Source organism: Oncorhynchus gorbuscha, unplaced genomic scaffold, assembly GCF_021184085.1.
Source record: "Oncorhynchus gorbuscha isolate QuinsamMale2020 ecotype Even-year unplaced genomic scaffold, OgorEven_v1.0 Un_scaffold_3003, whole genome shotgun sequence".
NCBI classification, from domain to species: Eukaryota; Metazoa; Chordata; class Actinopteri; order Salmoniformes; family Salmonidae; genus Oncorhynchus; species Oncorhynchus gorbuscha.
This window is the reverse complement of record NW_025747366.1, coordinates 41,327-57,727: the sequence shown is the minus strand read 5'-3', so window position 1 is coordinate 57,727 and position 16,401 is coordinate 41,327. Positions and strand designations below refer to the sequence as shown.

At 44.6% G+C, this 16,401-nt stretch overlaps 1 protein-coding gene across 1 annotated transcript; it reads right to left on the bottom strand.

Moving 5' to 3' along the window:
• Nucleotides 1-3,573: 3,573 nt before the first annotated feature.
• LOC124027213 (selenocysteine insertion sequence-binding protein 2-like) lies at nucleotides 3,574-15,697 on the bottom strand. The gene is made up of 3 exons (XM_046339678.1): nucleotides 15,427-15,697; nucleotides 7,289-7,467; nucleotides 3,574-3,622 (listed from the first exon to the last, which is right to left on the bottom strand). The coding sequence occupies exons 1-3, from the start codon at nucleotides 15,442-15,444 to the stop codon at nucleotides 3,574-3,576; spliced, it is 246 nt and encodes an 81-aa protein (XP_046195634.1). The 5' UTR covers nucleotides 15,445-15,697.
• Between the last annotated feature and the right edge of the window lie 704 nt (nucleotides 15,698-16,401).

Below are 16,401 nucleotides of genomic sequence, written 5' to 3'. Positions count from 1 at the left end.
ACCCCAAAGTGCTCTACAGTAACCCGGCCTTGACCCCAAAGTGCTCTACAGTAACCAGGCCTTGACCCCAAAGAGCTCTACAGTAACCCGGCCTTGACACCAAAGTGCTCTACAGTAACCCGGCCTTGACCCCAAAGAGCTCTATAGTAACCAGGCCTTGACCCCAAAGAGCTCTACAGTAACCACGGCCTTGACCCCAAAGAGCTCTACAGTAACCCGGCCTTGACCCCAAAGTGCTCTACAGTAACCAGGCCTTGACCCCAAAGAGCTCTACAGTAACCCGGCCTTGACCCCAAAGAGCTCTACAGTAACCCGGCCTTGACCCCAAAGAGCAGACAGAAGCAGTGGCAAGCAGAGAAGTAGCATTTAGATGCTTATTGCACCTTACTGGTTAACAACCAATGTGATGTCCATCTCATTATGGATCTAACTCTTAGTCACATTGAGTAGCATTTGTCCTACCACTTTTAAAAGGGGAGATCCAACTCGTTTAAATAATTATAGGCCAATCTCAAAGCTGTCACCCCTGGTGAAAATACTTGAAACCCTTGTAAGTGAACAGCTAAAATAGTAAATAAAAACTAACTCATTTTATCAATGTACCAATCGGGCTTCAGGAAGAAGCATAGCACAATTACAGCAGCCATGAAGGTTTTAAATGATATCACTGAAGCCATTGACAAAAAACACCACTGTGTCTCACTTTTTATTGATCCCTCTAAGGCTTTTGATACAGTTGATCATGCTATACCAAGGCAGAGATTGTTGAGTGTAGGTCTTTCAGAGCATGCAGTTGCATGGTTTGCTAACTATCTGTCTGATAGAACTCAGTGCACTCAATTTGATGGGCTTATGTCTGTTAAATTGTCTGTCTTGAATGGTGTGCCCCAAGGCTCTGTACTTGGTCCTCTCTTATTCACTATTTATATAAATGATTTAGACAAAAAATGTCCAAAATGCACAACCTCATTTTTATGCTGATGATACTATTATTTAATGTTGTGCCTCGTCTCTTACAAAAGCTTTCCAGAACATGCAAACTGCTTTTTATACTGTTCAACATACCTTGTGTCAATTGAAGCTTATCCTCAATACTGACAAAACTAAACTAATGGCGTTTTCTAATGCAAGAAATAGACCTCTGAACCTTTTGCCTATTATTACCTGTCAGGGCAAGGAGATTGAAGTTGTAACCTCATATAAATATCTTGGAATTTTAATTGATGACGGCCTCTCTTTTAGATTGCATATTCAACAACTTACAAAAAAATTGAAGTTGAAATTGGGATTTTATTTTAGGAATAAGGCCTGTTTTTCTTTTGAAGCCAGAAGGAGGCTAGTGTCAGCTACATTTATGCCTTTACTAGACTATAGGGATATTTTATATATGAATGCTTGCACTCAGTGTTTGAGATCAATTGACACCCTTTACCATGGCACTTTGTGATTGATTTTAAACCATACGCACCACTGCACTTTGTATACCAGGGTTGGCTGGAATTCTCTAGTCACTGTAGGCTCAGTCACTGGTATACGTTTATTTACAAAGCCATTTTGGGTTTACTACCTTTTTATTTGTGCATTTTTATTGTTCAGAAATGTGGTGGGTACTTCACTGGACTTTATCCTGCTAACTGTTCCAAATGTCCCAACTGAATTTGGTAAAAGGGCTTTTACGATCCTCTGTGCCATCGTCTTGGAACACCTCTACAAAATACTTTTAAACTGGAAGAACTTGTCCCGATTGGTGTTTTTAAATCACTGATGAAGGATTTTTTGAGGCTGATTCCCTGACCTGTCAATGTTTTTAATTTGCTGTTAAATACTCTTGTGAATTCAATGGTTTTTACTAGATTACTTGTAGTTTTCATGTTGTCTTATCTGTCATTTTTTGTAATGACTCTGTGCTGCCTATCTTGGCCAGGCGCTCTTGAAAAATAGATTTTAAACTCAATGAGCCCTTCCTGGTTAAATAAGAGTTTAAAAAAATACAAAGTAGCATTATTCCCCCAGTCAGAGGTATCACAGAGGACAACACGTACTGCACACGTGCAGAGTAGACCTCTCCAACCTGAAACTCTACATTCCTACGGTCTTCCCAGCAGGATGGGTATCATAGGCTCCGTTTACACAGGCAAACCAGTTGTGATGTTTTTTTCCACTAATTTGTCTTTTGACAAATCACAGATTTTTTCACATCAGATCTTTTCAGAGCTGATCTGATTGGTCAAAAGAAAATAAATAGACTTGGCTGCCTGTGTAAGCGTAGCCATAGTGTCTCAGTATGATGAAGCGTCATCATTGTAAACCTGTTCTCTAAGCTCAGTAGGATCTAGATGCTCTGTGGTTGACTGTGTAGTTTTCATTATGTAAAGCCTTTATACTGTAATGAAGGCTTATACTGTAATGAAGGCTTAGACCACAGTCAGGCACATACAGTCAGTACACAACCCTGTGCAAGTTAGAGAAGAGTTAGGCCCTCATTCATCTGTGGACATACTTTAGACCAGTATACAGGGGTTTGGCAATGCAAACCTGAGTCAAACCCTGGGCTCAACTAGTATGTTACTGGTTATAAAACGTACCAGTCTGTTGGGCAGCGTCCACGAGTAGGACTGTCTTGGTCCGTCCATCTGGCCCCGAGGAACACACCTCCTTCTGGACAGCTACAGTCCTCATGGGGGCCTTCTGGCCCCTCAGGGACTGACACAACCCCACCTGCCTGCTGATAGAACATAGACTATAATAACATTAAACATGATTTTGTATATTGATGTTATACGAGACCCAATTAATGGTATTAATTAATGAATTCATTGATGGTATTAATTGATCAGTAATGTAAAAATGAAGTATGGACCTGAGCACCTTGCATTAGGGTAGACCAGCAGAATAACATGTTTGACCTCTAACCTCTTACCTTGGGTAGAACGGCAGGTCTGCCCATGCCCCTCCCACCTCTCTGATTAGCTAGTCCAAACGCCTGTCCGAGAGCGGCGGTCTCTCGCTGACGTCAGCTGATATAGGGTTTACCACGCCAGGCTGCAGGGGCCCGTACGTTCCTGGGAAGGGCTGGTAGAGGAACAGAACAACTGTATTTTCCATCTGTGCCAAACATTCACACATACTCCACTACCTACCATGCTAAAGGGCACATTGGCAATGAATAGTACCTGTGACAATGAACATTTATCCTCCACTTCTTCTGTTCTCCTAACCATTTCTTCAGGCTACTAGTCTTGTAAACCTCTTCTCCCAAAAACAACACACTCCACTACCTACCAGCGAAAGGGCACATTGAAGGTGAATAGTACCTGAGATCTGACACCAGCAGCCCTCCGGGTTGCTAATTCACTTCCTGTTCTATCTCCTCGCCCAGGATTTGAACTAGCAACCTTCTGACTTCTGGTCTGCCTCTAACCCCTAACATTTCAGCTACCTACCTGGTAAAAGCCCATCATGGGCGGGCAGGTGCAGGCATGATCTGGTAGTAGGTGTAGTCATTGGAGACTGGAGGCTGGGGGAGGACAGGATGGGGTAAGCTAGTACGGACCACCTGGGCTGGGGTTGGGCTCACTGCCAGCGCAGGTCCCCTCCTCCACTATACATAGGGTGCTGTTGTCTGTAGGGGAAGGAGGGAGAAACAAATGACTGGTGTAGTTATGATTGTATGAATATACAACATACAGTTTCTTAAAGTATTCGGCCCCCTTGAACTTTGTGACCTTTTGCCACATTTCAGGCTTCAAACATAAAGATATTAAACTGTTTTGTGAAGAATCAACAACAAGTGGGACACAGTCATGAAGTGGAACGACATTTATTGATATTTCAAACTTATTAGGACTAATATACCCGTAGGAAGCCAGAAAACTGTGTCAAACTAAGACAAGCTTGTTACACTGCTGATATCAGTGTAGAGCTGACTGTGTGTGTGTGTGTGTGTGTGTGTGTGTGTGTGTGTGTGTGTGTGTGTGTGTGTGTGTGTGTGTGTGTGTGTGTGTGTGTGTGTGTGTGTGTGTGTGTGTGTGTGTGTGTGTGACAAGGATCCAGCTGACATTTTCACAGCCGGTGGTCTTGAGAGACCACTTCCTGCTATTCAAAACAGACAGGAAGGAAACGAACGTGCAGCAAGAGGCAGATCACCCTGACAAAGAGAAACGCACAGGACACACACACAGGTCGACAGCTCTCAATCACATCCAGGGCTAACACCCGACACCCGACAAAGAGAAACGCACAGGACACACACACAGGTCGACAGCTCAATCAATCCAGGGCATAGAATTAACACCCGACAAAGAGAAACGCACAGGACACACACAGGTCGACAGCTCTCAATCACATCCAGGGCATAAAGTTAACACCCGACACCCGACAAAGAGAAACGCACAGGACACACACACAGGTCGACAGCCCTCGATCACATCCAGGGCATAGAATTAACACCCAACACCTGCGGGTAAAATGTATATTTCACCAACCCCATTGGCGGGTGGTCAATGTGCAGGACTCTACAGTGGGAGCATTACATTCCTGAATAAAAAGTCCAAAGTCAAGTATGAGCACATGTGAGTTAGTGTTCAGAAAATGTTGCAGTATCTGTTTTTAAAGTATTTAAAGTATTTTGTTTCAAAGCTGCTAATTCCACAAAGAAATATCAAACCTACAGTTGAAGTCTGAAGTTTTCATACACTTAGGTTGGAGTCATTAAAACTCATTTTTCAACCACTCCACAAATTTCTTGTTAACAAACTATAGTTTTGGCAAGTCGGTCAGGACATCTACTTTGTGCATGACACAAGTCATTTTTCTAACAATTGTTTAGACAGATTATTTCACTTATAATTCACTGTATCACAATTCCAGTGAGTCAGAAGTTTACATACACTAAGTTGACTGTGCCTTTAAACAGCTTGGAGAATTCCAGAAAATATCATGGCTTTCGAAGCTTCTGATAGGCTAATTGACATAATTTTAGTCAATTGGAGGTGTACCTGTGGATGTATTTCAAGGCCTACCTTCAAACTCAGGTCCTCTTTGCTTGACATCATGGGAAAATCACAAGAAATCAGCCAAGACGTCAGAAAAGAAAGTGTAGACCTCCACAAGTCTGGTTCATCTAATCCAAAACTGCCATATAAAAACCAGACTACAGTTTGTAACTGCACATGGGGACAAAGATCGTACTTTTTGGAGAAATGTCCTCTGGTCTGATGAAACAAAAATAGAACTGTTTGGCCATAATGACCATCACTATGTTTGGAGGAAAAAGGGGAGGCTTGCAAGGCGAAGAACACCATCCACACCGTGAAGCACAGGGGTGGCAGCATCATGTTGTCAGGGTACTTTGCTGCAGGAGGGACTGGTGCACTTCACAAAATAGATGGCATCATGAGGAAGGGAAAATTATGTGGATATATTGAAGCAACATCTCAAGACATCAGTCAGGAAGTTAGAGCTTGGTCACAAATGGGTCTTCCAAATGGACAATGACCCCAAGCATACTTCCAAAGTGTGGTAAAATGGCTTGAGGACAAAGTCAAGGTATTGGAGTGGCCATCACAAAGCCCAGACCTCAATCCCGAAGAAAATGTGTGGGCAGAACTGAAAAAGAGTGTATGAGCAAGGAGGCCTACAAACCTGACTCAGTTACACCAGCTCTGTCAGGAGGAATGGGCCAAAATTCACCCAACTTATTGTGGAAGGCTACCTGAAACATTTGACCTTAGTTAAACAATTTAAAGGCAATGCTACCAAATACTAATTGACTGTATGTAAACTTCTGACCCACTGGGAATGTGATGAAAGAAATAAAAGCGGAAATCATTCTCTACTAGTATTCTGATATTTCACAGTCTTAAAACAAGGTGGTGATCCTAACTGACCTAAGACAGAGAATTTTTTACTATGATTAAATGTCAGGAATTGTGAAAAACTGAGTTGGCTAAGGTGTGTGTAAACTCAGAGACTTCAACTATATGTCCCATCTGGCACAGCTGAGCTCACTGAGTGAAATGCTGATAGATTCCTTTTGGAGGCACTGTGCACAGACATAAACGTTGGTCTTACGTTCCACAAACGTCTACAAAGTGAGACTTTGTCTTTGTGTTCCTTGGCTATTTACATTGTTTTGCTCACAAGTTCAGTAGCTTTTCAACATTAGTTTGAGTCTGTTGCTTCAACTGATAGCAAAGAGTCAGATCCCAAATCGCACACACCAAGGTAACCTCCCGCCCTTAAAGGGCCAACTCAACAATTTGTCTATGATATTTTGGTTTAAAAAATCCAGTCACAAAAAAATGAAAGAGTAATATCACATTTCTTGTTTTTAGAAACGTTACAAAGCATGGTCATCTGTTTTTGGTGTGTTTTTATTTAAAAATCAGAGTGCCTGGTATATTTTTCTGCCCTGATCACATCCCTGGGTGGTAACTGATCATTCACAGCCTAGCTGTGTGTAACACTCACACAGTATATGGGGGTTTCCTTAGGTGAATCAGAAGGAAGACCCTATCAGTTTTCCCTGACATGGGCACAGGCACATTCCTGTAGGAGGGCCAGAAACAGGCACATTCCTGTAGGAGGGTCAGAAACAGGCACATTCCTGTAGGAGGGTCAGAAACAGGCACATTCCTGTAGGAGGGTCAGAAACAGGCACATTCCTGTAGGAGGGTCAGAAACAGGCACATTCCTGTAGGAGGGTCAGAAACAGGCACATTCCTGTAGGAGGGTCAGAAACAGGCACATTCCTGTAGGAGGGTCAGAAACAGGCACATTCCTGTAGGAGGGCCAGAAACAGACACATTCCTGTAGGAGGGCCAGAAACAGGCACATTCCTGTAGGAGGGTCAGAAACAGGAATATTCCTGTAGGAGGGCCAGAAACAGGAATATTCCTGTAGGAGGGCCAGAAACAGGAATATTCCTGTAGGAGGGCCAGAAACAGGAATATTCCTGTAGGAGGGCCAGAAACAGGAATATTCCTGGACTCCATAGAGATTCTTTCCGAGCTAATGCTAGGCTAACTGTCAGCAGCTCAGGTACAGAGGCAGGGTAGTTCTAATACAGATTGTATCAGTGACAGTCGCACCTCAGACTCTTAGGGTCAAATTACCAGAGACAGATTAAGCCTAGTTTTGAATGAAAAGACATGTGCTCAGAAATTCCCCATTGAATATGGTTTTAATCCAGGACTAGGCTTAATCTGTGTCCAGGAAACCTGCCCTTAGTGTGTAGGGTGTAGGCTGCATGATCTAGGGACTATAAGATGTAGGGTGATGTGTCTACCTGTTGGATTGATTCTCCTGGACAAAAGGGTAGCAGGTGATGAGGTAACTGGGGATTGGGGTGGGCTCTACCCCCCCTCCTCCTTCTCCTCCTCCAGACACGCTCATGGTGACCAGCGCTCCTTCCAGACCATTCTTTTGTGGGACAAACGGCTCCACTTCGGCTGACAGTTTCACATCCTGCAAGGAGAGACAGACAGACACGGACGTCACAGACAGGACCTGACTGGGGAGGAGAGGACAGGACCTGACAGGAGAGGAGAGGGCAGGACCTGATAGGAGAGGAGAGGACCTGACAGGAGAGGAGAGGACCTGACAGGAGAGGAGAGGACAGGAGCTGCCAGGAGAGGAGAGGGCAGGACCTGATAGGAGAGGAGAGGACAGGACCTGACAGAGAGGAGAGGACAGGACCTGACAGGAGAGGAGAGGACAGGACCTGACAGGAGAGGAGAGGACAGGACCTGACAGGAGAGGAGAGGACAGGACCTGACAGGAGAGGAGAGGACAGGACCTGACAGGAGAGGAGAGGACCTGACAGGAGAGGACAGGACCTGACAGGAGAGGACTGGACCTGACCTGACAGGACAGGACCTGACAGGAGAGGACCTAACAGGACCTAACAGGAGAGGACCTGACAGGAGAGGACCTGACAGGAGAGGAGGACCAAACAGGACCTGACAGGAGAGGAGAGGACCTGACAGGAGAGGACAGGAGGAGAGGAGAGGACCTGACAGGAGAGGAGAGGACAAGACAGGAGAGGACAGGAGAGGACAAGACAGGAGAGGACCTGCCAGGAGAGGAGAGGACAGGAGAGGACCTGCCAGGAGAGGAGAGGACAGGAGAGGACCTGCCAGGAGAGGACAGGAGGAGGACCTGCCAGGAGAGGAGAGGAGAGGACAGGAGAGGACCTGCCATGAGGGGAGAGGAGAGGACAGGAGAGGACCTGCCAGGAGGGGAGAGGACAGGAGAGGACCTGCCAGGAGGGAGAGGACAGGACCTGACAGGAGGGAGAGGACAGGACCTGACAGGAGGGAGAGGACAGGACCTGACAGGAGAGGACCTGACTGGACAGAATCACCTCGCAACGCACCAGACAGACTCAGGAAAGTCTGAGTAGGTATGTTACCTAAGGAGCAGCTCGCTACTTCACCCAGCGAGAATAGAATAGGGTGCCAAGGCTAGACTAATTATTAACATAACTCATGACTTCATCTGGCAACATCTCCACGACACAGCCAAAACAACAGAACTGGTTCCTTCACGACAAATGAAACAACTGGCAACAAGAGAAACAACTTTTCACTGGATCTGAGAATGGAGAGTTGGAGTCAATGGCTGTCTCTGAAAATACACCTTATTACAATAGTGAACTACTTTGACCAGGGAACATAGAATAGCATCCTGCCCAGGGGTATTTTTTATTTATTTAACCTTTGTTTAAGAAGGCAAGACAGTTAGGAATTGGTTCTTATTTACAATGACGGCCTAGGAACAGTGGATTAACTGCCTTGTTCAGAGGCAGAACGACAGATTTTCACCTTGTCAGTTCGGGGATTCGATCTAGCAACCTTTCGGTTACTGGCTGAACTAGTAACCGAAAGCCACTAGGCTACCTGCTGGTTAGCCACTCTAACCACTAGGCTACCTGGCTACCTACAGTACATCAAGCTGCCTAACGAAGCAGGCGATAGGCTCCTGCGCTATGGGCTGTTTTAATGTGAACAAGGCTATTTACTTATATAGGGAATAGGGTGCCAGGTCGGTCACAGACGATGAAAGCATAACAAAGTGTTGACCTTAGAGCAGTGTGATCAGGGGACGTGTGAGTGTAGCAGACAGACACAGCAACATGTAACCTGGTGCAATAGAAACACTTCCTGGTTGGTCTGACACTGATCAGATCAGAGTGGTGTGGAGAGCAGAGGACTGTTTCCTTGTACTCAGAGAACATGACTGACTGAGGTCCTTCTGTAGCTCAGTTGGTAGAGCATGACGATCCCCGGGACTAGAATGTATGCACACATGACTGTAAGTCGCTTTGGATAGCGTCTGCTAAATGGCATTTATTATTATTATTATTATTATTATTTATTACACAGTCCAATACCTGTGCTTTCAGCCTAACCCTTCCTATTAAGTTATGCCAACACAATACAGCATTTTAGGGAGTGCCTTGGAACTGTTATGCTTCATTGGTAAACATTTTTGCCCCTTTCCTCCAAAGAGCCCCTCTCCCTACCAGCTACCACTAACATTAAACACTAGGTAGCACTCCTACCATCAGCATTCTGTCCTGAGACATTCCTTTCCTATGGACCTGCCTGGTCCAAGTCTGGCCCTGAAGGTGCCCCTTAGATGCTGATCTTGAGTTAGTTTTGCATTTCCCCCACTATTGGTTTACGTTAGGATTGGGGGAGGGGAAGCTGATCCTAGATCTGTACCTAGGGGAAACTTCACCTCAGAGCCACCAGAGAGCAACCAGCAGACCCGGGGTGGTAATGACTCAGTCACCCAGCATCTTCAGGAGAACTTTATGGGCCAGCTATATTTAGCTGCTCATTCTTCCCAGAGAGATTACACTAGTAGCTAACTATGTGTTACATAAGGTCTCTAAAGACAATGTCAACTAGGACACAGCCTACCCATAAAGATCCTTTAATTCAATTGTTCTATTTAATTCTGTGGGCCTACCTCTATTGCTATCATGCCACAGGTACAGAGGTGGTGGTTTGTGGTGTGCGTGTGTGTGGTATGTATGCGTGTGTGTGGTATGTATGTGTGTGTGTGTGGTGTGCGTGTGTGTGGTATGTATGTGTGTGTGTGTGGTGTGCGTGTGAATGTGTGAATGTGTGTGTGGTGTGCGTGTGTGGTGTGCGGTGTGCGTGGTATGAATGTGCGTGTGTGTGGTATGAATGTGTGTGTGTGTGGTGTGCGTGGTATGTATGTGTGTGTGTGGTGTGCGTGGGTGTGGTATGTATGTGTGTGGTGTGCGTGGGTGTGGAGGGGAGGAAGGCTATGATGAAATGTCAAAATAATACAGGTCATAAAGAGGTCGACCGATTATGATTTTTCAACGCCGATAATGATTATTGGAGGACCAAAAAATCTGATACCGATTAATCGGCCGGTTTAAAATGTATTTGTAATAATGACAATTACAACAATACTAAATGAACACTTAACTTAATATAATACATCAATAAAATCAATTTAGCCTCAACTAAATAATGAAATGTGTTCAATTTGGTTTAAATAATGCAAAAACAAAGTGTTGGAGAAGAAAGTAAAAGTGCAATAAGCGCTATGTAAGAAAGCTAACGTTTCAGTTCCTTGCTCAGAACATGAGAACATATGAAAGCTGGTGGTTCTTTTTAACATGAGTCTTCAATATTCCCAGTTAAGAAATTTTTAGGTTGTAGTTATTCTAGGAATTATAGGACTATTTCCCTCTACATTAGTATTTAATTAACCGTAGACTATTGCCAGTGTAACAGTATGGCTTCCATCCCTCTCCTCGCTCCTCCCTGGGCTCGAACCAGCAACACAACGACAACAGCCACATCAAAGCAGCGTTACCCATGCAGAGCAAGGGAAACAACTACCCCAAGGCTCAGAGCGAGTGAAGTTTGAAACGCTATTAGCGCGCTCTAACTCGCCAGCCATTTCACTTCGGTTACACCAGCCTCATCTCGGGAGTTGATAGGCTTGAAGTCATAAATAGCGCAATGCTTGACGCACAACGAAGAGCTGCTGGCAAAACGCATGAGAGTGTTGTCTGAATGAATGTTTACACGCCTGCTTCTGCCTACCACCGCTCAGTCAGATACTTAGATACTTGTGTGCTCAGTCAGATTATATGCAACGCAGGACACGCTAGATAATATCTAGTAATATCATCAACCATGTGTAGTTAACTCGTGATTACGATTGATTGTTTTTTATAACATAAGTTTAATGCTAGCTAGCAACTTACCTTGGCTTACTGCATTTGCGTAACAGGCAGTCTCCTTGTGGAGTGCAACGAGAGAGAGGCAGGTCGTTATTGCGTTGGATTAGTTAACTGTAAGGTTGCAAGATTGGATCTCCCGAGCTGACAAGGTGAAAATCTGTCGTTCTGCCCGAACGAGGCAGTTAACCCACCGTTTCTAGGCCGTCATTGAAAATAAGAATGTGTTCTTAACTGACTTGCCGAGTTAAATAAAGATTAAGTAAAGAAAAAAAAAAGATTTATTTATTTATTTTATTTTTATAAATACAGATTTCCGATTGTTATGAAAACTTGAAATCGGCCATTCCGATTCATCGATCGACCTCTAGTCATAAAATATCCATCATAAAATGTGTGTCACAAAGTATGTGTCAAACATACCTGTACAGCTACCCGACACATCACAAACCACAGTACCATGTCAAATCAACAGAGGCCTACCTCTCTGAAAATAAAATACAAAGGATGACAATTATCCATTGTTTGAAACAATGTCCTCCAGGGTTTGGATAGGTCAGATGAGATGCAGCCTACTGCTCTAGTATTGGTATCATCAGTGGATTGGAAGAGTGGAAAGATACTGTAGGCCACTAGATGGGACAATAACAGGATGACAGCCTGGGTCAAAGCTGGGAAATATTTACAACAGGTCAACAGCTCAGTGTCTTAAAGGAATGTAGTCAAAGCACTCTCAATGAGCTTTTACTTGTCTGTCTGTCTGGATGGGTGGGTGGGTTCTGGGTGAAACTGAAGAAACACAGACCATCTCTACAACCCCTCACCACTATTCCCTCTCCTCTTCCCCCCACCCTGCTCTGTTGCCTCGACCAAATCACATTTTGCTATCAATTGAATTAATGTTTGTTTGTAGTCCTGATGAATGCTGCTTCAGGGGACTTTAAACACTGATATGGAAACACTGAACTGGGTCTGACTACTAAGTCATGACCATTGGACTGTTTATCTAGGTTCACCTCTTATCAAAACTGACCATTGACATCATGTTGACTGAATCACAGGCCTTCCTGCCCAGCTGACACATCGGGACTTGCTGCTTCAGTCCCAAATGGCACCCTATTCCTTTCATAGTACACTACTTTTGACCAGAGCTCAATAGGGTGCCATTTGAGATGGAGTCCAGACCTATCACTGGGGCGGGCAGCTGCGGTCAGAGGATAGATCAACCTCATCCACCCCTTTCATTCTGAGAGGAGGAAAGGAAGAGGGAGAGTTGACACGAGTTCACGACACAAAGACACTCCATTCTCCCAGCCAGGGTCGGAATGTATGAATCCAGCATCAGTACAGCAGTGAACACACACCACACACACCGCCATTGTTTCCCAGTGCTACTGTACTGTTCGTGGGCAGTGTGGGCTGACATCTGATAGATCCAGGGGTCCTGACTGGTCAACACAGAGCGCTAGGGGTGACGTAGCCAGCTGAAAACAATACCCTGCAGTATACTAGATGGCAGCCTTCTGTGGCATAAACTATGGTGCCATATACTGTCATGGAATTAAGCCTAGAGAAAAATATGACATTTTAAATTAACCATGATTTGTTTCCATATGAGGTTTGATGGTTAGGACTACTCTAAAGAGAGCTGGTTACTTTAGATAATTACGTGAAGTTAGTTACACAAAACAGAGGGGTTGGTTGTGTTACTTTAGATGACAAGGATGCTGATAGAGGAGAGGTTGGTAAATTTAAACTTTAGGTGACGGGGTTGGCTACTTTGTATAAAGGACGTTACAGGAAGTAGGCCTGGCTAGCTATAGGTGACGTTACAGGAAGTAGGCCTGGCTAGCTATAGGTGACTTTACAGGAAGTAGGCCTGGCTAGCTATAGGTGACGTTACAGGAGGTAGGCCTGGCTAGCTATAGGTGACGTTACAGGAAGTAGGCCTGGCTAGCTATAGGTGACTTTACAGGAAGTAGGCCTGGCTAGCTATAGGTGACTTTACAGGAAGTAGGCCTGGCTAGCTATAGGTGACGTTACAGGAGGTAGGCCTGGCTATAGGTGACGTTACAGGAGGTAGGCCTGGCTATAGGTGACAGGGGAGACAGTTACAAGATTAGGCCTGAGAGGATCAGTTGAGGAGTGAGGATGGTGGCCCAACCAGGATAAGCCAATTACACAACTAGCTACAACAGAGTCAGTTACTATAGGACTCCAGCCCTAGTCCACCAGGGAAAGGAGACTCCAAACATGTATGCCCTGGCTGGGGGAGATTCAGCCAGGAAGTCCCTGGCTGTGTCCAGGTCTGGGTTCTTTAACTCTGGGTGCCATTCTCCATTCCGCTGGTGTGAAGGTGTAGGTTGTTTGTTCAGACGGAGTTGTATGTGATTGATTAGCGCCTGGGATGTGAGTGAGAATAGCAGCGATTATGGAAAAGGCTGCAGGTTGATGTGTGTGTGTGTGTGTGTGTATGCGTGTTAGAGCGAGGAAGAGAGAGAATAGCAGCGATTGTGGAAAAGGCTGCAGGTTGACGTGTGTGTGTGTGTATGCGTGTTAGAGCGAGGAAGAGAGAGAATAGCAGCGATTATGGAAAAGGCTGCAGGTTGGTGTGTGTGTGTGTGTGTGTATGCGTGTTAGAGCGAGGAAGAGAGAGAATAGCAGCGATTATGGAAGATGCATTAGCAGGTAGCCTAGCGGTTAGAGGGTAAGGCCAGTCACCCTGAAAGTTCGCTGGTTCGAATCCCGAACCGACTAGGTGAAAAATCTGTAGATGTGCCCTAGAGTAAGGCACTTAACCCTAATTGCTTCTATAAGTGGAGCTCAGCTCCAGATGTGTGGTGAAAAAGCCAGGGCAGCACTGGCCTGGCAAAACTGGGTGGGACTACTGGGCCATCAACCATCAAACCCTTTATCCATTCAAGCTTTTGTCTCCGATTCATTGTCTTCTAACATTCTCAGCTGGAAAGAGAGAAGTTGTATTGTTCTTTCACTGTTGTTGAATGGGAGGGGGCAAGAGAGGGAGCAATAGAGTGGTGGGTGGATGAGCGAGCTCCAGTGTGTGCATGTACACTACATTTTGAAAAATATATCACAAGCATGAAACCATCTTGGGTCCTTGAGTCTCCCATGCACCATCATCACATCACTGTGGACCAAAACTCAGCCGATGTGGCATCTGATGGTGACACAGGAGGACTTCATCCAAATCAAATCACATTTTACGCGCCGATTACAACAGGTGTCGACCTTACTGTGAAATGCTTACTGTCAAACCCTTAACCAACAACTCAGTTCAAGAAATAGCCAGCTGAAAACAATACCCTGCAGTATACTAGATGGCAGCCCTCTGTGGCCTAAACTATGGTGCCATATACTGTCATGGAATTAAGCCTAAAATATGACATTTTAAATGGGCACTTACAGTAAGTTAGACCACATAATAGAGTAGCTAACTTGCATCATAGTTAAGTTGCCCTATGCGCAGCAGGAGTCACTCAATGGAATGCGATTCAAATGCAAAAGAACCGGACATTCCTCCAGAGCGAATCAGCGGGCTAGTTAGTTGTCAACAATCTACCACACACTCACTGCAGACTGGAGGTTTCTGGTAACTGGTCACTATCTAGCTAGTTAACTTACCCTGGTCCGTATTATAATAACTATCTAGCTAGTTATTTAACGGTGTGTCAAACATCAAAGTTTACCAGATAGCTAAGTCAGTTCATGTCAACCGATATGTTGACATGAACGGTCATTAATGTCAACACGTTGTGACAGTATAGGTACTGTAACTAGTTTAGTTAGATTATCAATACAGTTAGCCTCAATTAAAACATATCTAGTACATAGATCAGCATATCAGGGAGAACAGATGAGATATTGGCCATCCAAAATGACAAGCGTATAAAAGCTGCTTAGCTAACTGGCTAGTTAGCTAGTTCACTTGTCTTTACTTACACGCATGCCTAGTACGCGTAGTGATCTCGTTAGATGACAAATCATTGACAATAATCAAACATCGGATAAACTCACGGACACTTCTAAAACATTAAAAGGGACATTGTTACCTGCAGATACGTTTTGGGCCTAGCTAGCTAGCTTCATATTCCCATTAGCTAACTAAAGCTAGTTGTGCCGTTACCAGACATAATCGGTTCCGTCATTACTTCGCAGAGAAAATCCGTCTTTACCTTATCACAAGAGTCCATGTCAATCGCTGAGACCGCGGCAGACCGTCATTGAGCACGCAGTGGTCGTCAAGATATAGGTGATTTAATTTTCTTCATTGTAAATGTTGAGCCATTTGTGTGAAACACACCCTGTTTTACCTCTGCCTAGTTGAACTGTTGCTGCCTAGCTAGCTCGGCTAGCTCTGAATGTGTCAACGTAGGAATGGAATGGCAGAGGGGATGGTCATCCGGGACGGAAAGCCCACAGTCTCACACAATGTTCGTCTTTGCCTTCGGCGTCTGTCACTGATAAGATTTGAAGGACCAGGATAAATAGGCCTACTGTGCAAAAAGTAGATATTTTTTTGTTGCGTAAAGCAGCTGCAGTAATTTAAACTCAGTTTTTCACAATTCCTGACATTTAATCCTAGTAAAATTACCTGTTTTAGGTCCGTTAGGATTGCCACTTTATTTTAAGAATGTGAAATGTCAGAATAATAGTAGAGTGATTTATTTCAGCTTTTATTTCTTTAATCACATTCCCAGTGGGTCAGAATTTTACATACACTCAATTAGTATTTGGTAGCATTGCCTTTAAATTGTTTAACTTGGGTCAAACGTTTTGGGTAGCCTTCCACAAGCTTCCCACAATAAGTGGGGTGAATTTTTGCCCAATCCTCCTGACAGAGCTGGTGTAACTGAGTCAGGTTTGTAGGCCTCCTTGCTCATACACACTTTTTCAGTTCTGCCCACAAATCTTCAATGGGATTGAGGTCAGGGCTTTGTGATGGCCACTCCAATACCTTGACTTTGTTGTCCTCAAGCCATTTTGGCACAACTTTCGAAGTATGCTTGGGGTCATTGTCCATTTGGAAGACCCATTTGTGACCAAGCTCTAACTTCCTGACTGATGTCTTGAGATGTTGCTTCAATTTATCCACATAATTTTCCTCCCTATTTTGTGAAGTGCACCAGTCCCTCCTGCAGCAAAGCACT

What these genes read in the sequence shown, in the direction of transcription:
- LOC124027213 (XM_046339678.1), bottom strand. An exon ending in CAGGAGAATCAATCCAACAG is followed by an intron (nt 3,623 to 7,288) that starts GTAGACACATCA and finishes CTTCCCCTACAG; the next exon opens with ACAACAGCACCCTATGTATA.